Source organism: Sander vitreus, chromosome 19, assembly GCF_031162955.1.
Source record: "Sander vitreus isolate 19-12246 chromosome 19, sanVit1, whole genome shotgun sequence".
NCBI lineage: Eukaryota > Metazoa > Chordata > Actinopteri > Perciformes > Percidae > Sander > Sander vitreus.
In genome coordinates this window covers 16,745,687-16,769,183 of record NC_135873.1, presented here as the reverse complement: position 1 = coordinate 16,769,183, position 23,497 = coordinate 16,745,687, and the positions used below count along the sequence as shown (strand labels likewise).

Here is a 23,497-nt window from a genome sequence, read left to right as displayed (position 1 = left end):
GGAGACTTTTTGCGTCAATAACAAAACGCCAAAGGCACCTGACCAAGCGTCGCTTTTTGACGCGCTTGGAGGGAGAACGTGAGAATGGTCGAATCAGGCCCTTCAGATCGAATCTTCAAACCCCTACAAGATATACATTTGAATACAAATATATCCAAGACACATTCAATGATCATGTCATGCAACTGCTGAATACTGGCAACGTTTTTTTTTACTTTCTTTATTAGGCGCTGATAATGATCCCTTTGTGTGGGAGTGACGGAAGAAGGAAACGCTGTAATGTAGTCCGACACTTGTGGATCAAACAGCCGGTGATGCATGCTGGGACTCAATAAAAGCTCAACGTGGACAGAAGCAGCAGGGTGTCTTTATTTCTGTTGCTATAGCTTAACCAAGTCAGCATTCATGATACACAGAGACATACTGGGAAGCTACAGAAGCCTTCAACATTTACAGTACTAGTGACTGGAACAAACAACGATGAGGCAGAGGACTGAAGTCAAACAAACAGAAAGAAATACAGGAAAAATAAAAAAATTTATGGCACTCATTTTTTGTTTTTTATGTTTATACTCCGAATAATATTGCTTTTAAAACACAACCTCAATCCATCATCACTGTTGTTTCATCACGTAATATTTTCACTGCATTTAAATATCAAATATATTCCTTTACTGATGTGTTGACGTTATTGCTAACATTAAACGTACCTAACATTAGAGATATATTAGTCACTTTGATAATAGTTTTGTTCAAAAGTACAAATTTTTACAGAAAATAACAGTCCAAGTTTGGAAGGATAGAGTGGGGACGGGTTCGGGACATGCACAGGGATCTGATAGGAGGGCAAGGGAAGGAGGGCGTAAGCGGGGCCTCCCATTGGATGAGAGGAGCTGTCACTCACACAGCCAGTCACACATGCATTCTTCACTGGTATTTTAGACATCAGGTACAATCCTTGAATTCATATTTATTTCCTCTTAAAGCTAGACTACTCTACTCCGATCCATAAATAGGAGCTTTACATGCCAACAGAGACACTTTGCTGGGACAGCCGTCAGCCAATCAGAGCGCTGGTTCACTTCCCACCCAGTGTTAATAAATAAAAATGGCAAAGAGGTTGACTGAAAGGTACAGTGAGTACATTACACACACACACACACACACACACACACACACACACACACACACACACACACACACACACACACACACACACACACACACACACAGTGTGAGAAGGCAGCCAAAGTCCCATTTTGCAAACGATAACGTAACTTTTTTTTCTTAAAGGGCCCCCAAATAAATAAATTAGGGCTGTCAATTGACTAAAATATTAAATCGTAATGAATCGCATGATTGTCCATAGTTAACTGGCATTTAATGGCACATTTTTAATCTGTTCTAAATGTACTTTTTTTTCCAAGTGTTTAATGCTGGAGTGGTATCTGAGACTGGACGTACTCCGCTGAGAACTCAGCTCACATTGACAGCATACACGCAAATAACTTTAGTCTTGTGGAGAGAACCATCTGGAAGGGCTTTGAAACTCAACCTGCCGTTCTAAAGATCCTCTTCTTTATCCATTTCTGCTCAAGGAGCTTAGTCTCTGCTAGCCATCCACAACGTTACTGCTGCATCGCTGCCCGATTTCCCAAACTACAGAGCGGCCCGGGGCCCAAAACACAGAATGTGCGCGCGTTGATTGCGAGTCAAAAAATGAGTGCTGTCAAAAGGAACGTGATAATTTATCAAGTTACTGCCAATTCCTTTGTATATTCCCTAATGTATATTTTCGAGTGTGTGGATTATCGTGTTCCCAGTAAACAATAACTTCCACACAACATATGGAATCTTTGCGCGGTTATTTTGTGGGATCACGATCGGTTGGCCTACTTCACAAATCATTATTGTGGCCACAAGATCCATATGTATTGTACCAGCGTATAACTTATGAAGTACACTAAATTATGTGTACAACACATGCATCTTGTGCAAACAGGATAATAACATGTACACACAGTATATGGAACTTATCTGCACTATGTAATTATTTAGTACACATAAAATAATATATAATATTTGCAGATTTGAATGCTGTTAAATAAAAGCTTTCACTGTAAACTGTCACAATAAAACAAATAAATAAGTGATTCTATATAAATTAAAAGTCCAGTATTCATGTGTAAATATGTAACATTTAGCCTATTGTTGTTTTGGATAAAAAAAAATATATAATTGTATGTTGGTTTGTTCATGCCACTAGTGTTATCTTCTACTAACAATCAAATGACAAATCCTAGATAAGGGCCCTGCAAAGCCTGGCTCAGCCCCGGAAACCAAAATCTGAGCAGGATATTAGACTTTATTAATAATAAACCAGTTGATAAGGACTTGTGTCATTTTGAGTATGAGGTTTTCAACTTTTAATTCCATTTTTAATCATTCATTCTCATTGCACACACAGTTCTAAGGACAAGAGTTATGTAATGACGCATTTCTCTGACTGTCTTTTCATCTTTTCATCACATCTCCACCTCTCCTTCTGCCTCGTCCATCTCCCCTCGCTCTCCCCCTCCCTCGTCCCTTTCTCCTTGCCTCATCTTTGTACCTTTCCACCTCTATTTGCCATCCATCCATCCACCCATCCATCCACCCAACCATGCATCCATCCATTGTGTCCTGTTGGCTGACAGGCCAGGGGCTGAGCCAGCGCTCACATTACCCCGCTGCTGAGTGAATTACTCGGCCTCCATTAGACTAACGAGAAAGCAGGAGGACGGAGAGAGAGCGAGATGGGGGGAAGGGACGGAGAGCGAGCACGAGGCCGAGTGGGGAGGCAGGGGAAGAGCGACGTGACCGAGAGATGGGTGGGGAAGGAAAGGGAGATGATGAAGAAGAGGGGAAAATGTAGATGATGTGGAAGGTGAAAGATACGACAGGGGGTATGAAGAGAAGATAGGGGAGCGGAGGTCTGACACAAGAATGAGAGGAGGAAGTGAAGGATTAAAGGAAGAGGGCAGGAAAGACGGGGGGGGTGGAAGTTGATTCGAGATGTAGATGAAACAGGAGGAAGAGTGAGAGGCGGAAAGCAGGGCAACAGGGCGGTGATGGAGGGAGAGGAACAGATGCGGGAGGACAGAGGAGGAATGGAGGATGGGGAAGGAGAGGAAAGTGTTGGGCAGTTGGTAGGGGTGGGGGAAAATAGACACAGCACAGTATCACAATATTTCCTGTGGCAATACTGTATCGATACACGGATGCCGAGTATCGAGCTTTTATTAGATAAATTGCACATTTAACTTTTTGGTACTAGAATAATAAAATCTATTTCTTTTTCAGTCCACTAGATGGTGCAGTTGAGCTTGTTTTCTTCTTGGTGAGGTTAGCAGGGGTGACCGTGAGCGAGAAAGACACAAAGTTTTCCTTTGGGGACATAATTTGAAGTTGGCAAAAAAGGTAATAAATTGCAATATATCGCAGAAAGAGTTTAAAATCGCAATAAGATCTTATCGTGACATAAACAATATCGTATCGTGACTTAAACAATAGCATTGTATCGTGACATAAGTATCGTGACTTAAACGATAATACTGTACTGTCACAGAAGTATCGTGATATCGTATCGTGGCATACGCGATAATATCACATCGTGACATAAACGATATTGTATCGCGATGATAATATTGTATCGTGACATAAGCGATAATATTTTATCGTGACATAAACGATAACATCGTGCAGTGACACACGTATCGTGATAATGTCGTATCGTGGGGCCTCCGGTGATTCCCACCCCTAGCAGTTGGTGCAACAAAAAAAAAAAAATCCAATGAAGGGAAAGAAACAGGGAGAGGGGAGATGCGAGGAGGAATATAAAGGGAGTGAGAGGAAACGAACGGGACAAAGAGCTAAAGCAGCGAGGACTGAAATGAACAGAGAGGCGAGAAATGTTAATGAGATGCACCACAGCTGTACACGACACTGAGTGGACGGCACACACACACACACACACACACACACACACACACACACACACACACACACGCACACACACACAGTTGTTCAGTATAGTAATGGTTCCTAAACAGGGCTGTAGCCGAGATTTTAGGACAGAGTCCAAAATCGATTTTCCAATTCAAATCGATGTGTGAGTGATCCGATATCAATTCATAAAATCCTGAGATTGATTTTGAGGCTCAGTTTTTAAAGCTAGAGTGAAGATATTGGGGTCATATGAAACTAGACGATATTAGGAACCCATGTCATGCTAAACAACGCTCCGAAGTTAGGCGACATGTTGGCGAGGGAAAAACTGCCATGGCCATTTTCTGGTGAGGTCTGGCTTTAGGTCTCCGTCTCAGCATCACACCCTCTGCACTAAAGAAAGCACTTTCTTCTGTCTCTATGTAACTGCTTTGGGGTCAATTCTTAATGACAACATTAATATTTGTAGTAATGCACCAGGTTTAAGGGGTTCCTTGTACAATTTACAGCCTAAGTTTCTGTGAATCTCTTTCACATCCGAGCAAAATTGGTTATTGTAACTGAAATATCCCCTATGGAATCGATATGGAATCGATTCAGGAGCTCAGTGGCGAGTCCCAGCCCTAGTGACCTCACAGCTACGGCTCTGCTCCCACTTCTTACATCTAACCAAAAAGGTTTGGATTGAAAGACGCACACGCCAACACACAAACATGTACACACATACACGTTACGCTGTATATTTAAAGGGTTAACTTTAGGCTTTTTGAAGGACGAATAAGAGAGTCTAGAGAGAAGGTTGCTTTATCCCTCGTCCCCACCTCTACGAACCGATTCACTCTCACTGTAATGGAAAACTTTGTCAAAATGTAGCACAAATATAAACTTAAACCTGGAATCTTTTACTTACAAAGGAATTAGCATCACAGGTGGATATTTTGACATTATAATGGGCGTATTTATTTATTTGAGGAGATGCATTTGTAGTGATATTGTATCACATTTTGACTTCTATTTTTTTACATTATCAGTAGACATTTTCAGTTCCTCTGCCCAACCCCCCCTCCGCCCTATTTCTGTCCGTCTATCTACGCTGATATGCAAATTAGACAGTGACAGGTATGGCACTAAACTGCTGACCAGGGCAAACCTGAGGAGTGCCATTACAATTAACAAGCCTTGTTTCTGTTCACCCGTCGAGCTGATTTAAAGTGAACTTTTGAAATTCTTGAATTCTGAAACTCTTTTTGTAAATTAGGCGCACATCAGTCGGACTGAATGTCAGACACTTACAAACCAACAAATCAAACTAGCATGGAGTGGTTGTCCATGGAGCCTTTGCACACAGAAACACATGGATGTAACCCAGCACATGAGAAATACACAAGACAAAGTGAAGCAGAACACGAGCAGTAATGGGAATAGTGGTCATAATAATGAACAAGAAGAAGACTAAAAGGCCTCGACAGAAAAAAAAAACAGAAGGAAAAAAAACAGTGTTGTTGAGTCCAAAAAACAAACAAAAACCCTGATATGTCGGAAAGAAAGGAATCGTCCGAAAACAAAAGATGAGTTGACGAGATCAACACAAAGACAAGTGAGTCAACAGTAAACCAGCAGTGGTGCAGTGTCATGGACCTGTCGAGGTTTCAGATAAACTGGGACACACACACAGCCACACACACAGCCACACACACAGCCACACACACACACACACACACACACACACACACACACACATCTTTGACATTTCTAATATTCCTACATGTTGATGACAACTTCCCTCCATAGCCCATTTCCACAGAGACACACACAAATTCCTGAAAAAAAAAATACAACACATAAATAAATAGTATAAATAATACAAATAACGATCAACAGTGCCTGTGTTTGTGTGTGGATTGAAACAGGGAAGAAAAAAAAGAAGAAGTTTTGAATGAAGTTAGACTTCACTGAGGGGCTATGGAGGAAAACAGCCACGTCTTGTTCTCTCTGCCCTCCACCCGGCGTTCTCTCGTCTCTTAGAGCTCAGTGCAGCGCTCCTGCTTGCTGTAGTGGTCAAACTGGCTCTTCCAGTGCATCATGTAGGAGGACCAGCGGTGGAACTCCACCTTCCACTGGCGCTCCGCCTCGTCTATGTTGTCTGAGAGGAGAGACACAGCGGAGAGAGTGGTTAGCCGCTGAGATTTTTTTTCCGCCGTATCGGAGTTGCTGCCACGCAACTGACACGCCACAGAAACGCCACGCTCACGCCACGCAGGCAGTGTGCAGGAGGCCTTAAGGTGCTGACACACCAAGCAGACGTGAAATAACTAGTGGCGACGGAGCCCGACTCTGGTGTCGCCTTACATCTCTTTTCGTCGAATGTGTCTGGGCCAAAAACGCTGATTTAACATCTTGTAACAGTCTATTTGACTTGTTGAAGCTGCCAAAAAAAAGCAGATGAGGGCCGACGAGTAACTACGGTACGTAACACAGCGCAAAAACTAGGGCGACGGACGCTCACCGACGATCTCCTTGGTGTGTCGGGGCCTTTCAGCTACTGTCAATGACACTCAGCACTTTCTTTAAATGAAAAGGTAACAGGTCCCTCAGGTCAAAGGGCATAAACTCCACACGTTGTGCACTGGAGAGGAGTTGTGCGACAGTGGTGTCTGTTCTCTAAGTTAGAAAAAAGGCTTTTGATGTGAAAGATCTGTAGGAGATGTTAGGGTTCTTTGATATTAGCTTGACACCAAATTAAAGCTCCCATTTCATGCTGATTTTCAGATTAATACTTGTATTTAGGGTTTTTACTGGAACATGTTTCCATGCTTTTATGTAAAAAAAAAAAAAAACCTCTGTCTGAAACGCTCTGTTTTAGCGCCTGTCTCTTCCAGTAAAAGCCCAGTCTGCTCTGATTGGTCAGTGTTTCTGCATCTTCCGCATCTGCGCTCTCAGAGTCTCTGCACCATCATTGCAGCCGGGAATGACTGTAACGACACTGTAGTGCCACTTTCTACCTATACAGTATATAGTATAGTTGTGACATCACAAGTCCTGACAGTTAGTTAAAGGCACAGTTTCTGATCACAGGCTGTGTGCATTTACCTGTGAACTGAGCATTTTGATACTTTCACAGTAATTATATAGCACCTCGACCGGCTTTATAATCAAAAAAGACATGGAACACTTTTTACAGTATGGGACCTTTAAATAAAGTCAACCATCTATGGAAATGTACATTCTGCTGTATTTACCATAACACATGTCCTGCTCAGTACACTGTTCTGTAATGATTTTTCTTTATCCGTTTGTGTGACTTTATTTGAGACTTGGCTTATATTTGATTAGCGGCTTTTATTTGAGAATTTATGATGAGAGCCTTTTAGGGACACCTTCAGACCTATAATGTTGTGTTACCTTCTGGTGTGACTGTGCCATAAGTTTAACTGGGAGGACAATGCCTAGTGAATACCTGTATTCAGTACAGATGTCATGTGTTGAGCAGTGTTTAGAAGTAGTGTTTACCAGTGATGTTGAGGAGGCGTGGCAGGAAGCGGTTCCAGAAAGCACACATCTGGTTCCTCAGACCTTTGTAGACCTTCACTGATTCAGCGTTAAGTCCGATATGTTTCTGCTCGCTGACGGTGAACACAGGCCAGCGCCTCTTGCTCTCCACCATCCCGTCATGGTTCACGTTGGGATTTCTGACAGGGGAGGTACAGACGATGAAAATAAAATGGAGAAAAAAATGGATTTTCAACATTATCTCTACACTCAGTTGCCAGATTCTAAGGTCCACTCAGCTAAAACAAAGCCAGTCTAATTCAACAGCCGAGCAACGTCAGTACTTAAATCTTAAGGTACAATGGTTCTGTAGAAAGCTGCAAAGAGGCAATACAGGAGGCCAATTATGTTGCCCGTTTCCAACAGGCAACGCTTTGAACGGGCACTGCACTAGTTACAGTCAAGTACATAGCAGATTCATTCTTTTCACTCTGTGAGATGCCTCACCCAGTTCGTGCAAAGTTGGCCCAGTATTTCATCATGCGTTGGCTCAGTTTCTCCTCCTCTATGGTGTAGTTGAGTCTCTTCACCAGTGGCAGGCCGAAGACAAACTCAATCTCGTAGCCGTGGATCACACCCATCCACTCCGGCCATGCCAGGTTGGACGCTCGGTGGTCAAACAGGTAGAGGTAGACCCCTCCTTGAGGAGCAGGAGGAGAAAGGGATGAGTGGTTATTTTGTGTCTACACCAATGGTCTGACATTAACACCCTCTGCAGATGCTGGTCATATGTTTTGTTTGGATACCCTGCTGGGTCCCCGCCAGGTCTTTGGCTGGAATGGATCCCCCCTTAATGATGTACTGAACGCATCGCTGCCTCATAACACCCGTTAGCACACAAGTGAACAAGGGGAAACCAGCTGCAATGCTTTATCTATCTACCAGGAGGAGCAGTCATATGTATGCAATTCTTTGATTGAAGGAGCCTGATTCGACTGCCAATCTTACAGTCGAATCTTCACAGTGGCGCAAAGCTCCAGTTCAGACCAAAGATTCGTGACAAGACGAGTTGAAACTTACAACTACTTGCAACGCGCCGCTCTGCAACGTTTTGAAAGATGCCAGTTCACACCAATGCGACAAGACGAGTAGGTGTACCATCTTTATAGGAACGACTCTTTGGACTTCCGTTCTAACTTACGACTTTCAGGTTGTTTTGTAGCTGGATTTATATAATTTGTTGCGTCTAAATATGACTGTGGATAACGTTAGTGATAGTGAGATGCTTGCTACAGCTGCATTTCTAGTGATGAAACAACGTTTTATTTCTGATTCTCTGCTTTGTTCTCTCTTTAGTCACTCTCTGGCTCGCTCCACCACATTCTGGCGCTCGATGAAGCTTCAGCCAGCCTCAGTCCAAAACTCAGTTGACAGTTTGTAACATAAAATGGACTATGGATGATTTTATTTCTATAGTTGGGAAACAAGGATCATGCCTTTTTGGCTATATCAGGGTGCTCAATGCTTGATTTGACATACTCTAACAGTATAACTACCTGCTGTCTCCCAATAAGTTAATATACAGCCTATTGTGATCAGATTGACAGATTTAAGTTTCACTTTCTATCAATGTGACCAACGGTACACCACACACACACACACACACACACACACACACACACACACACACACACACACACACACACACACACACACACACACACACACACACACTTATTGCTAGTGTGCCGTTGGTTGAGCTACCATGGTGCCTAAGGTTGCTGACTCCTGGTGTAGACAGTGTGTTCACAAACGTCTGCTGCTTATCCTGGCAGTTAAGAACGCCCAAACACATTAGCACAAACACACACACTCACATATCTTACCTTGGGAGTTTCCTCCACTGTTCATCCCTCCTCCCATGTTAGTCTTGAGGGCAGTGTGCTGGGCGTAGGTGCGAGCAAAGTGCGCCAGTGGGCAGATGACGTTATGGTCGCCCACTATGTCGTCCATGGCCTCGCGGTTCTTCAGCCCGTTATTCTCATCCATCCAGTCAGTATACTGCAGCACCACCGCTTCCAGGCCAATATCGTTAGCATGCGGTACGCTCAGCTTGACACCTGGCACAGTGAAGTTTAAAAGTTTTTAGGTGCATTTCTTATTATTTTAGAGGTAAAACTGAGGCTATGATGTGGTAAAGCAGAATCATGCCTGTAATGGTTTTGTTTTGAAGTGGATAGTTGGGATTTCTATGATTCTCTCTAAAAAATCCCATTAAAGATCCTTGCACACTGAGTCCGAAATTTGTTTTCGTTTTTTCGTTTCCGTCATCCTAAACATTCGGCACGCACAGACACCTTGCACACTGAGTCCGATGCGTATTAATTAAGCTGTTGCGAAAACTTTCGCAAAATGCGACACTGCCGTCTCCTCATTTCATCCCTCGCTTCTCTCCGTTGACGGTACCTCGCTAGGCTGTCCTCTCTGCCTGTGGTTTCTTGCGTTTGGCACCTGAAGGAGTTGCGCACCCGTCGCTCTGTGTCTTTATCACTACACTATTGCTCTCATTTTCTGTCTGCGTTCACTCATCTTCCACTCTTCCATTTTCCTCCTCATCATCATCCTCTTGGATACTGCCATCCGACCTGTTGATAGTAGACTATCTGAGTTATGAAAGACTACATTGCACTCTGCAAGCATCTTCCTGTGGTGCATTTCCGGATACCTTCCCCTTCTCCTAACACATCAAAATGTTTGCTAGGGATGCGGGGAAAAAATGCAGAAAATTAATCCTGTTCCGAAACGTGACATTTTGGACTCACAAGCTGGCTACACTACACGTGCGACACATGTGGAGTGGATGTTCCAACACTACGCTTCCAGTATAGTCAATGAAACTGGCTACACCTGGCACAAGAGCAGCGGGTAGTGGTGCGTTTTCTCCGCGGAGATCCACTCTACAAAACGTAGACATAGGACAGACTTCTATTTATATTTTTAACGGTAGGTGTGTGCGCCCCTTTTACACAGACATGGATCATAAAGTCTCTGTATTCTGTTTAAATGAAACTACCGATAGACAGGAAATGCCTTAACAACTGTCACTGAGTGTATAGGCAGTTTGGTTTTGAGAGTTTCTGTTTTCATGTCTTGTTTCCCCTCACCTGCGTCATTTGATAACAGCTGACAGTAGGCTGACGTTTCGCAGCGCTGTGCAAAAGCTTTCCATCTCGCCTGTGACTCACACAATCCTACGCCGTGTGCCGCGCTGCAGTTGTAGCCAGTTAAACGATACATCTGCTCCGGTCTGCATACGTTACGCGTTCAAAGTAGCCAAAGCGTCATTGTGCAGTGACCTTAACAGAATTGTCAAATTCTGCAATCATATAAACAAATTCTTTCCAGCTGTGAGTGAGCTTCACCTTCCAGGAAGTCCTCTCTGGAGATCAGGCTGTCGTTGTCCTTGCTGAAGCCCGGAGCTCCGTACAGCAGGAAGTAGGAGCCCTCGTCCTGGTTGACCCCGAGCAGGATCTGAGTGTCTTTAAAGTTGCCAGAGCTGAGCATGGCGTCAGGAGTGTCTGGCAGAACCTCACCATCCACAACAGGGACGAATGAAAACCGGAAGAGGGCTGACCACGGCAGGACCTGCTCAGAACAGGATGACAAACAGACCACTGAGTTGATCTGAGTGACTGTGAAATGACATGCAACAGACTCCTGCATCCAGGCCAGCACTACAGTTCACTTATGTCTCACCCTGTAGTCTGGTAGACGTGCTGCAACACAGCACATCTGGTGCATTGTTGCCAACTCCAATTCCAATGAAAGTAGCTAGCACTAGCTCCAAAAGTCGCTAAAAGTAGCTAGATGACGTCATACGCTCATTTGCATATTGTTGCGGTCATTACGCTATCATTTGAAGTAAAAAAAAGAAACTCTACAAAAGGGAGGAGAAAGTTGATAAAGAATTCTCAAAGAAGGGTGGCTGGGTTCTGTCACGAAGGACTGGATGCCCAGGGCCAGCGCAGTGCTGCTGCACATAAGGAGAGAGGGGGGGGTTGCCAGTCACAGAACAGAAGAAAGAGGTGACTGTGTTGGCGGCCACAAGATAGAAAGACCTTGCATGCTCGCCGGACGATACTAGCGTCTTTTCTACAGAAAGTCGCCAGATTTGTCGCTAGTCGCTTTCGTGAAAAAAAGTTGCTAAGGGAGTCTGAAAAGTCGCGACAAAGTTAAGCTAAGTTGGCAACACTGATCTGGTGTGCCATGGGTCCTAAACAAATGGCAACCTCCGGGCCTGAAAAGTAAAGCAAAGGTGGGGCCTAATACCTGCATTCTATCTAATTTTCTCACTTTATTTATTACCTCAGTAATCAACGAGTTTATTGCCTCACTTGCTACTTTCAAGTCTTCTTTAACACAGCATGATGTTCATTTAGTAAATCACGGTCCCATTTAGAGTAAAATAGACGATGAAGCAGGGGATGGCTACCTCGTGATTGACAAGACGCTACCATGGCAACCTGGCAATCAAGACAGTGGCTTAGCAATGCTTATTCATGGCACTGATGGTGTGGATTAAATTAGCCGTGAACTTTTTTTGGGGGTTTTGTCTGTGTATTTGTCTCAAACGTTGACCCTCTCACTGTGTGTTTTCACACAAAGTTTTCAAAGTTCAAAGTTTCAAAGTTAGTTGTAACATTTTGGTCGCTTGTACTAACAGACGCTCTAAGCAGTTGGCTGTTCGTTTGTTTTCGGGTAAGTACATTTAGTTTTTTCGCTAGCCGACATTAGCAACCAAGTTAACATGTTAACGTGAAATATGGATGCACCTTGTTAACCAAGCCAGCTAGCACTAGCTGGCAATTTTGTGTTTCGCTTAGCACTCTTCCCAAGCTTCACGCTCTCATCCAAATATGGTCACTTCTGGCTCCAGAAAACCAAGATGGCGACGGCCAAAATGCCAAACTCGAAGGCTTTTTCTTATTGTCAACAATTTTCATGAAAAGACCCAAACCAATAATGGGTTAGTCCATCTCTCAATACTGTCTGACTTCCCTACTCTGTCTGTGGCTCTGAGCTCCAAGATCACTGTTTCCTACTGAAGATGTAAAAACAAACAGATCACAAATATATAGTTTTATTTTTAAGAGAGCCTCAGTCTTTCCTTAAACAGCTGGGCCTTGCAGGTTTTAACAAACATTATTAAAACAGGAGGAAATTATGCGTTTGTTAGGGACTATTCCGGCGGACTAATCCACATTCAGTGCTCTAGTTTATTTTGACTCAGTGTGTGGTGATGACTGTGCATCAAGGCCTAAAAGGATGAAGTGAACTTCACTGACTGTTTCCTGACTGAGTCTGCATTACCTGCCACTCCTGGTCGATGAGCTCCTGTGGAGTTTTACCGCGCAGACAGTCCACCAGCTCGGTGTCGTTGCCTCCGTTGCAGCCAACCAGTTTGCCCAGCAAGGTGGCCCGTCTGCGGGCCTCTGCGGGGCTGACCGAGGCCCAGGGACAGTTGGGGACCCCGCTCTGGAGGATGGCCCTGGTGAAGGTTGGCCGGCTGTCCGGAGACAAGAGGTGGAATCCAACTGAAGCAGCACCGGCACTCTCACCAAAGATAGTCACCTGTTTAGTAAAAGACAGCAAGGGTCAAAATTAGCTCTTTGTGTAGAAGGAATACCAGTGTTTCTCAAACTTTTCACACCACGTACCACTTCAGAAAATATTAGGCTCTCTAAATACCACCATTATGGCCCACATTAAAATAGAGTAGCATAGGCCTACCCTATTCAGCTATGGACAGTTCACGCAGGAGGAAGGTTTATTCCTAAAAACAATATTTATTGTTGACAGCCACAGCCACGCTGTACTTCCCCTCCGTTCCCATCTAAATTTGAGGTAACTCGCTAGCAGGCGCTGTGGAGACTTCACCGCCGCTGCTTAAGTAGCGACTAGCACTTGTGCTCGTCCACTATAGTTTCAACAGGGCTGCTCCAAATATTTTCCTCCTCATCTGCACTTCCTAATAGTTCCCGTTTGGAGCCACGATTTCAGTGTTTTGAACCGTTCATTTTACCTATCTTACCATCACAGCTCGTAACTTTGTTCATGAACGTTAGCAAGCTTATACCAAGGCAAAGAAACGCTTAATTAATTACATCCCCGTACCACTAGAGGGAGCTCGCGTACCACCAGTGGTACTTGTACCACAGTTTGAGAACCAGTGGGATTGACAAATCAAAGCAGAGAGAAACTAACCTGTTTGGGGTTTCCACCAAAGAAATGGATGTTATCTTGTACCCACTGCAGTGCCATCCTCTGGTCCAGCAGACCCACATTGCCGGGAGCCTCAGAGCTGCCGTGCAGAGCGAGGAAGCCGAAGGCGCCGATCCGGTAGTTCATGGAAACCACAATGACTGTCTCACTGTGAGCTAGGTAACGGCCATCGTACACGTCCAGAGAAGAGGACCCACTGTAGAACCCTGGGAATGTTAAATATCACAGTGTGGTGTCAACCCATTGTAGCACAATCTCCCACACACAGACAGAAGCTTTGCCTGTGGTTATAAATCCAAGACACAGTGTTTCAAGGATATGGTCGGAAATGTTTAATGTCTAGAGGTGTCCAAAGGAAACGAAAGACACTGTCATAGTCTGGATTGGATTGTCTGATTTTTCTGTATTTTTACTTTATAACCTGAAAATTGGTCAAATCTCTCCAGTAGTTAGCCATGATGTGGGGATGTTATCTAAACTCTACAGAGAATTGTTGTCTGTGGGGAGTGCCAAGCCCCTGTGATTGGTGGAGAGGCGGGTGTAAAGCATGTATATTAACCAGAACCTATTAACCTTAATTCAGATCTTTGAATCAAGATCTTGCCACATCGGGCAAGTAAATACTGTACAACATCTCACTTGCCCGTTCGGGCAAAAGGTTTCAATCATTATTGTATCATAAATTACATTATCGTTCTCTTGTCCCCCTCCCCTTGCCCACATCGGAGAATGCTTGTTTGATGACTTGATTTAAACAAGCCGCTGGCCAATCAAGAATGGAGTTGGCGCTAGTAACGCATGACTGGCGGCTGTGAAGAAGAAGAAGAAGAGGATGGCTGCATACGAGCGAAAGAGTTTTTTTTATAGGCGTCCTGGAACAAGGAGGCTCGCCATTATCTTAGTTTTTTTCTGTATAGGGGGTAGTAAAAATTGACTTCGGGCAAGTAGAATTCCAGCCCCATCCCAGTCTCTCCTAATTTTCATTGATCCATCATCAGCACCAGAAAAGCAAGTACAAGGTTCTCATATACAGTAATCTTTTATGCTCCCTGCTGGAGTGCAAGGTACAACCTGGTGCACTGCTGATCTTCACTGGAAGAATGAGTCATGTCTAACTGATTTATATTTTGTCTCATTGTGAATAAGTTGTGACCAAGTACCTCCGCCGTAGATCCAAACCATGACGGTGAGATTGTGCGGCCTGGGTGAGGAGGGCACCCAGACATTGAGGTACAGGCAGTCCTCGCTCATATCTCTGTTGGGGTTCCACATCTCGCTGCCCTGGAAGCCTGGGTACGACGTGTCCACGAACTGGAAGCAGGCGTCGGGGTAGGCATTGGCGTCGTACACCCCCGTCCACGGACGCTTGGGCTCAGCGCGACGGAAACGCTGCTTCCCTACCGGTGGCTCGGCGAAGGGGATGCCCAGGAAAGAGGTGACGTAGCTTCGGTCCATCACAGGCGTGCGGAAGCCGCGGACTCGACCGGTGCGCGTCTGAACGGTAAGGTCTGCCTCACTCTGGGAGGAGCAGGCGGGGATGAGGAAGGACAGGACGAGGATTGGGGAAAGGAGGAGAAGGAGCGAGGTCTGCATGACGGAGGCAAAGGCGGTCTGTGCGGCAGGAGCTGTGGTCGTGATTCCCTCTCCGATCAGGGAGGGCAGGGTCTCTGCTTCCCCTCAGCTCTACAGACAGATAGACAGATAGACAGAGAGACAGAGAGAGACTAATGTGATTATACTAAAGGAGAGTGATGGAGAACAGAGGGAGGGAGAAATCAGATGATAGGACAGAGGAAGTAGGAAGTGTCATCAAGGTAGATTCAGAGATTTGTTCAGACAGATACTGGTCACACATCTCTTAAATGCCACATGGAATCACATATTCTCTATTCAGATTCAAACCAGATCTTGAAACAATGTCTTGGTATCATTCAAAAAGGTTCACCATCTAAAATGTGATGGCAGAGGTGGCGAGCTCTTGCCTGACCCGATTGTGCCCGAATGGGCTGTTTGCATATCTTAACTTGTTGGTAGAGGTTTTTTGTTTTTATTAACATTTGATTTTAGGTGAGGCGGGGCACCTCCACTATAAACTACTGGAGGAAACCCTGGTAGGTGTTCACATATCTGGATACAAAAGGGTTGTCCTAGAAGTTAAGACGTAGAAATCTAGACGCACCCTAGCGGCAGCAAATCTAATTTGCAGCCAGGGTCGTCTAGCAACTCTCCGCTGGCTTGCGAGCTAGAAAAACCAAACTCTGGTCAGGCCGATCACATCGTGTATAGAGTCGGTGGGCGGGCTTAACATAATGACGGCAGAGTTGCGACGGTTCTGCGTGAATTCCCTGCTATTACTTGAAAACAAAGAAGATGGCTGCTGCTGCTGGCGAACAGCGGTCTTTGGAATCGGCTTTGGCCGTGACTCTGGAAGACTTGGAGTTAAGCACTGAAGTCATTCTTAAAAAAGGAAGATTCGGAGTTCGGAGTTTTGCCGACCGTATACGGCAAAAGTTTAATCTATCAACTAGCGTTGCTCTGGTTGGCTATGAGTGCAGAGGGAAGTTGAAAGACAACCGTTTATCCCGCCCCTCGGATTGAGCCCTGTCAATGGTGAGTTCCCAGACCCAACATCTTGATGTGGCTCTGGCTCGTCAGGCTAATTCTTAGGTCAAGTGATGAATACTCCACTAATCACCAAGGCAGACGGACTCTGCAGATGCAGAATTCAACAGAATTTTCTGCAGATTTTCAGCAGATTTTGAACAACATTAACAAATAAAATAAAATACTCATAATGTTAACACACGTCGACCCTTAGCAGAAAAACTGTCCGCTAAATTCCGCATGATTTTCATTATGGATCACAGCTGAGAACTGTACAAATTGGTACATTCCGTTTTGATCTATTCTCGGCCAATCGCTAATCAAGAAAAATATATTTTTCCAGTGGCGGCAAATCTCTGTGGGTGTGCCACGCGAATAATTTCTATGTAAAAGATATAGATGGAAATGAAGCTCAGACTTATTTTACAGAGATGGATCAAATGTGAAAATAAAAAAAAATAATAATAAATAAAAAAAAAAGGTTTCTCTAAGGTCTGACTAATCAATATACAATATGGAAAATAGATGCAAATCATGTATAAAATAATGAAACAGAAATTATGTTTATCTAATGGATTATAACTGTGATGCGTTACATCAGACAATTCTCAACACATACATTGATGTAACGATTTGCTTGGAATCATTCATTAGGACAACAGAACATGTGTGGTAAAATGATATCACAACATGGTCATATCATTTTTAAAATGAATATCTAATGGATGGCAGCTAGGTAAACACGTGTGAGGCGGGCTTCTTCAGGACGTCTACACACCCTGATGCAGGTTATCAGTTAATGTAGCTGCGTAGGTGGGCAGCGACTTCCCAGAAAAGACTTATTAAATATTCAACACAACACCAAGACAACAGCAGTCTGACGGTGTCTGGCTGCTCCACAGCCCAGATAACATGACAGTGTAACAGTAGAATCAAGCTGCTTCTGCTTCTGTTCAGAAGTAACAGCTGTTGGGTGCACTCTGCAGGATTCAGTCTTCCATCACATCCCATAATATGACATGGATCCAGCTAAACATACAGATCGGTGTTGTAGTGCTCGAGATCGGCCTTGGTCTCGAGACCACTTTTTGAAGGTCTCGGTCTCGTCTCGACCGTATTTTTTACTCGGTCTTGTCTCGGTCTCGGATAAAGAGGACTCGGGATTTTATTTCAAGACCGGTCAAGACCACGACTGCAGGGATTTCACTAAATTGCCCGTCTATCGTCTGATGTATGTGTTAACATCATTACTGTGATTGGATGTAAAACGTCCTGCTTCAAATTCAAAACACAAACAGACATTCTGCCCCAGAACAGAAATTTCAAAAGGAGAAAATACTGGCTTTAGCATTGTTGTCAGAAAACACAGCATTTCACCTTAGCATGTTTCCTTAATATTTGATGACACATTGTGGTCATTTTTTTAAATAATACAGTAAATATATTACATATTGCACCTTTAAGGAACACCATAGAAAAAAATAATGCTGTGGTTTGGTATCAAAACCTTTTTAACGGAGATTTTTGCAAGATTGGATAGCAAGCACTTCTGGAAACCACTTCCCATTTCATCAATATACCTAGGAAAGCCATAATTCTCTGAATGGACAGTGGGGTCAAGTTTTTAAAAAATGGTTGGGACTAACATCATCACACAGGAATACAATTGGCCTCACTGAATCCAAAAGTCTTAACTTTCCAGTCACACCCAATTTGTGCAATTCCAAGACTGTTTAGGGACCCCGGCATGCAGAAATAGTCAAATACACCCTTTGTACAATAGGCGGAAACAACACATTTATACAGCATGACAAAAACTGCATGGGTTTAGCATTAAGTGGGCATGTCAGTAAAGGGGAGACTTGTGGGTACTTATAGACTGCATTTTCATTTAGATATGTTGAGGTAAGAAGTCAGGGGACCCCTTTTAAAATGGCCATGCCAGTTTGGAGCGTTATTTAGCCCCCTTCCCAACAAGCAAGCATGACATGTCCAATGGATGCCTTAGGTTCTCTAGTTTATCTTCACACTAGCTTTAAAACGGAGCCCCCTACAGCCTCGCAAAAACAGTAAAGTCGGCTGAAATTGCCGGCGGTCCCGTGGGTCTCTCAATGTTGTACCTGAATGCCGTTTGCTCAGTGGAATGGAGTACCTTGGAGTAATCGAGAACACCAATGTTGAGACTCAGATACATTCTCTATGCTGCTCTGCTCACACTGCACTGCTCACATACCCCAACTGATTGGATTATTTGATATCGTGATGCAATTTTCACCTACATTACACAGTGTGTATTTCAAAACATTTGCAACATATCTGATATCTGATTCACATCTTCCGCTGTTCTGATTCCATCCAGAGATTCCAAAAAAAAAAAAAAAGATAATATAATATATATAATTATAATATAATAATGAAACCCTACTGCAATTGCTGAAATCTCGGTTACCAAGTTTCCACTGTGAAGGAGGGAATGTATTTTCTTTCAGCATGCGTGTTAAAAGCCCCTCAGTACTCAACAACAAAGGCTGAGACAGGTGCATGGTCATGAGGGAACTATAAAAAGGCATCAGAGTAAAACCCTGGTAAATGCCACACCGTTTGATGGATTAACTTACCAGATATGTATATCCACATACTATGGAACTTTATAACTCTAAGAGACTGTATAAGAGACATGTATTTATAGTTTGATGGTGCTGGGGGAAGGGACATTTCTTTTGTCACCAACATTCTGAATTCTATTTGTATCATATTTAGTCAGAGTCAACAAGTGTGTCTTAACCTTTATCCACCCAAATTTTAACAACTGACTTTTTCCATTGGCGGGCGAAACTGTCAATCTACCGGTCACGTTGGCGGGTAGCCAGTGAGATATGAGTGATTTATTAGTTGTTGTTTTTTTGCTACTGTTGTTCTTTCACATTTCAACCAAGTCTGCCATTGGCTTGGCACTGAGCTCAAAAAATGTGGCGGCATGAAGGCCGGCTGAAACAAGCAAGCCATAAACAGATGAGGATGATTCAAAGAACTGTAAAAGAAGACCAAGTGGACAGTTGGTGACAATGGCAAGGTTCGTGAGAGGCTGATTTACGACAGCAGTAAATCATTAATAACTTGTCAGCACTTAAATATGTATTCTTAAGTCCAACAATGATTCTTGCGCACATGCAAATTGTCTGGTAAAAAGCCTGTGTGGCAGGTGGATTTGAAAATCCACCTGCCACAGTGGCTGGTGGCCAAAAAAGTTAACTTCAGGCCCTGCTAATAAGGGAATAAGGATATTCAGTTTACAATGACAGTTGATACATATTAGCAGGGTTTCTACAAGTCAAATTTAAGACATTTTTAAGACCATTATGAATGAAATTTAAGACCTATATCACGTCATCAAAAAAAAAAAGTCAGATGTCAGAGTCCGGAAACACTGTCTGAAACAATTCCCCGATTTCCTCATTGACTATATAATCTAGAGTGGCTGCAATATAGGTTGCATGTTGGTCTCATTTGTAGTCATAATACAGTTATTTATATTTAGACTAGCGACAGAATAAATAAAAAAAACATTCTAAAGCGGAGGGAACATTTCAATGAGCATTAGATTAGAGGTAGCATTACATTGGCGTAGGAAAATTAAGACCTGTAATACAATACTTCTGCGAATTTAAGACTTTCTAAGGCCTACAATTATGAATTTTGAAATGTTAGACTTTTTAAGACCCTGTGGAAACCCTGGATAGATGGAAAGGCAAATCAATGTAGATGTCAGTGGGTTGCTGAGCCCAGGAGTAAACTGCAGCGCTCTGCTGTCCTTGCACCTAATAAAAAGTAATTAAAGAAACATCCGTGTGGGCTCCAGTTTCCTCCTGGACCCAGCGATGGACTGACATGCTGTTGGATATTATGCTTTCAACTACTAATCCTAACTGTGGCTTCCATACACCCTCATTAGTTACTCAAGAGGATACAATCTATCTGCAGTGACATTTCTACAAATAGCCACATTGTTACCAAGTCTGAACCATATGGAAAACTTCCTATTGGAATCAGATTAGACTTCAAAGACATGACTTGGACTTGGCATTAAAGTGCTCATATTATGCTCATTTTCAGGTTCATAATTGTATTAAGAGGTTATATCAGAATAGGTTTACATGGTTTAATTTTCAAAATATTTCACATATTTTTACTGTACTACACATTGCTGCAGCTCCTCTTTTCACCCTGTGTGTTGAGCTCTCTGTTTTAGCTACAGAGTGAGACATCTCACTTCTGTTCGTCTTGGTTGGGAGTCGCACATGCTCAGTAGCTAGGTAAGGACTACTAGCCAGTCAGAAGCAGAGTATGAGGGCGTGTCCTGACAGTACCTAGGTAAGGACTACTAGCCAGTCAGAAGCAGAGTATGAGGGCGTGTCCTGACAGTACCTAGGTAAGGACTACTAGCCAGTCAGAAGCAGAGTATGAGAGCGTGCCCTGACAGTACCTAGGTAAGGACTACTAGCCAGTCAGGAGCAGAGTATGAGGGCGTGCCCTGACAGTAGCTAGGTAAGGACTACTAGCCAGTCAGAAGCAGAGTATGAGGGCGTGCCCTGACAGTACCTAGGTAAGGACTACTAGCCAGTCAGGAGCAGAGTATGAGGGCGTGCCCTGACAGTACCTAGGTAAGGACTACTAGCCAGTCAGAAGCAGAGTATGAGGGCGTGCCCTGACAGTACCTAGGTAAGGACTACTAGCCAGTCAGAAGCAGAGTATGAGGGCGTGCCCTGACAGTACCTAGGTAAGGACTACTAGCCAGTCAGAAGTATGAGGGCGTGCCACGCTAGCAGCTAGGCGAGCATTATAACGTGTGTTACAAAGTGAAGTAAAGGCTGGACTACAATAGAGCTGTTTGGAGCAGTTTGTGAACAGTGTTCTGTTGGAGATGGTAAGTCCCTTTGGGGGGGACTTTGGGCTTTTTCACTTTGTAAACCAATTACATATAGTACACAAAAAAATATATAACACAATAAAGGAAAGGGAAACAGCCAAAAAGCATAATATGAGCACTTTAAATTGGGACTAATGCATAGGAAAACAGTTGGGGCATACTGCAGCAGGGTATTGTTGGTTGGTTTGGAATGTCTGCAATGCATAGGCTCTTCACTCCATACATTTCATCTCAATGTCAATAATCTCTATGGAAATAACCGTCGGCAGTCTGTTTGCTGTATCCTCCCTAATGGAAAAATTTAATCTTAGCACAAGCAGCACAAACAATATCAGTACTAGTCTTCAGTAAACTCTAAGACTAGTACTTAGACTAGTAAGCTTAGTAAAGACTTGTTACTGGACTGAATATATTAAGAGCTGCGACGATGAATCGATGCGTTATAGGGCTGGGTTAAAATAATCAATTCTCGTTAAATTAATTAATTGAAATTAATTTAATTAATGAATTCAATGTAATCACACTATCCATGTTGGAAGTCCATTGATAATATTATCTCCCTGTCTGTTTAAATGTGCGTGTGTGCGCGCGTGTGTGTGTGCGTGCGTGGGGGACAGCGAAAGGTGACATCACCAAAATAGATTCTCCATACTAATATTGCCGAGAGGGAGTGTGTTCAGAAATAGTATCAATACATCACACACACAAACACACACACGCACACACAGCTGCCCCCTATCCCTTACAGCACCTCCAAGCTAATCCTGTCACTATGACAACCATACATTGCAAAACAAGAGCCTCCCAACCTGACAGGTGGGAGACAACTGTCTCCAGCCATTGTTGCGCATTTATAGGCAAAAAACTATTCTGCAGAGCCATGTTAGATGAAGTTAACTGTTGACACGATACAGTAACGTGAGCTATTTAAATTAGCTGGATACATTAAACCTCATTTGCTCTTACCAGTGTATCACTGTGTGTACTTTGTCCACAGCGATCCCACCAATCGGTCCCAAAACGTCCCAGTTAGAGATGCCCTAAACATATTCTTTGCATATCTTTACAATCATTCCCCGAAAGAACCAAGCAGGCCTGCCTTGCTGCAGTAGCGTGTAGCTCGCTAGCTCTATACTTTGTTGCCGTTTCCCGAAGCGAATGGAGTTTGAGCACGGCAGCACACACACAGCAGAACATCCGGCGTCGCCGAATGTGAGGCAATTATCCTGGACATGTATTGTCGTTGATCCAGAGTAGTCAGACAGTGACCTTCATCAAGACCTGTTAGCTTAACTGCCAGTTATGTTTCATAATGTATTTCAGTGGCGTAAGAGGCTGAAAATAGTGCCCCCCTTTTCTATTTATTCAATTGAGAATCAGTTTTGAATCGGAATCGATTCTGAATCGAATCCTCACCAAGAACCGTGATGAAATGTCGTTTCTTTTACTTTGAGGCTGTGGATTTATACACAACTGTAAAAGTCTTGTGTGTATCTTTTTTTCCAGATCATGCTTCTGGTGTGTAGAGGACGTCTGGTTTCACTGAAGTCTATGTGGGCTGGCGACTTGCTAGTACTGTAGTACTATGTGCATGAGACAGTAAACAACTACTATACCTGAAAACAATACCACATTTTTCTCACACACAGTTTGGCCCCTACAGCTGCAAATCCACACTGTGATAGAAATAGCGGTAGAGGAGACATGTCTGCTGTAGCACTGGACAATCTTAAAGGTCTGAGAATGTGGACTCACACAGTCTGGATGGTGGACTTAGCTGTGGGCAACATGAAGGGCTGTCATCATATGCATTTCACTACGGGGTGTGTGTGTGTGTGTGTGTGTGTGTGTGTGTGTGTGTGGGGGTGGGGTGTGTGGGGGGGGGGGGGGGGGAGCAGCAGGGTTACAGGCCTGCATGGGAGTACAACTGTAACATTTGCGATTTGGAGTTTTCCCATGTTCCTGTTAGGGGTGCACGATGTATCCACTCAATTTTTTTTTGCAATATCACGTTGTGCGATATCAATGTCGAAAATGTCCCGATATTCCGTTTGTTTTGTGGCGATGCACCGGTGGCTGTGTGTTGTGATCCGCATATTTCATTGGCCAGTTGCCCTGTCCAACGTTCACACTTCGACAGCGTGATTGAAGAGGGAGATAGAGACAGCGAAAGAAGCGAGCGTGTGAAGCGAGAAAAGGACAGAAAGA

General features: G+C 43.7%; 1 protein-coding gene across 2 annotated transcripts in view; it reads right to left on the bottom strand.

The window, feature by feature from the left end:
- Positions 1-347: 347 nt before the first annotated feature.
- The window catches only part of ache (acetylcholinesterase (Yt blood group)), a 35,992-nt gene continuing 12,842 nt past the window's right edge, over positions 348-23,497 (bottom strand). For both annotated transcript variants that reach the window (XM_078276158.1, XM_078276157.1), the window contains 8 exons: positions 14,919-15,441; positions 13,741-13,964; positions 12,847-13,107; positions 10,899-11,121; positions 9,363-9,596; positions 7,984-8,176; positions 7,498-7,676; positions 348-6,130 (listed from right to left, as the gene is read on the bottom strand). In XM_078276158.1, coding sequence (XP_078132284.1) covers positions 6,009-6,130; positions 7,498-7,676; positions 7,984-8,176; positions 9,363-9,596; positions 10,899-11,121; positions 12,847-13,107; positions 13,741-13,964; positions 14,919-15,351 — 1,869 coding nt within the window. In that variant the 5' untranslated portion in view covers positions 15,352-15,441 and the 3' untranslated portion in view covers positions 348-6,008. The remainder of the gene's footprint in view (positions 6,131-7,497; positions 7,677-7,983; positions 8,177-9,362; positions 9,597-10,898; positions 11,122-12,846; positions 13,108-13,740; positions 13,965-14,918; positions 15,442-23,497) is intronic.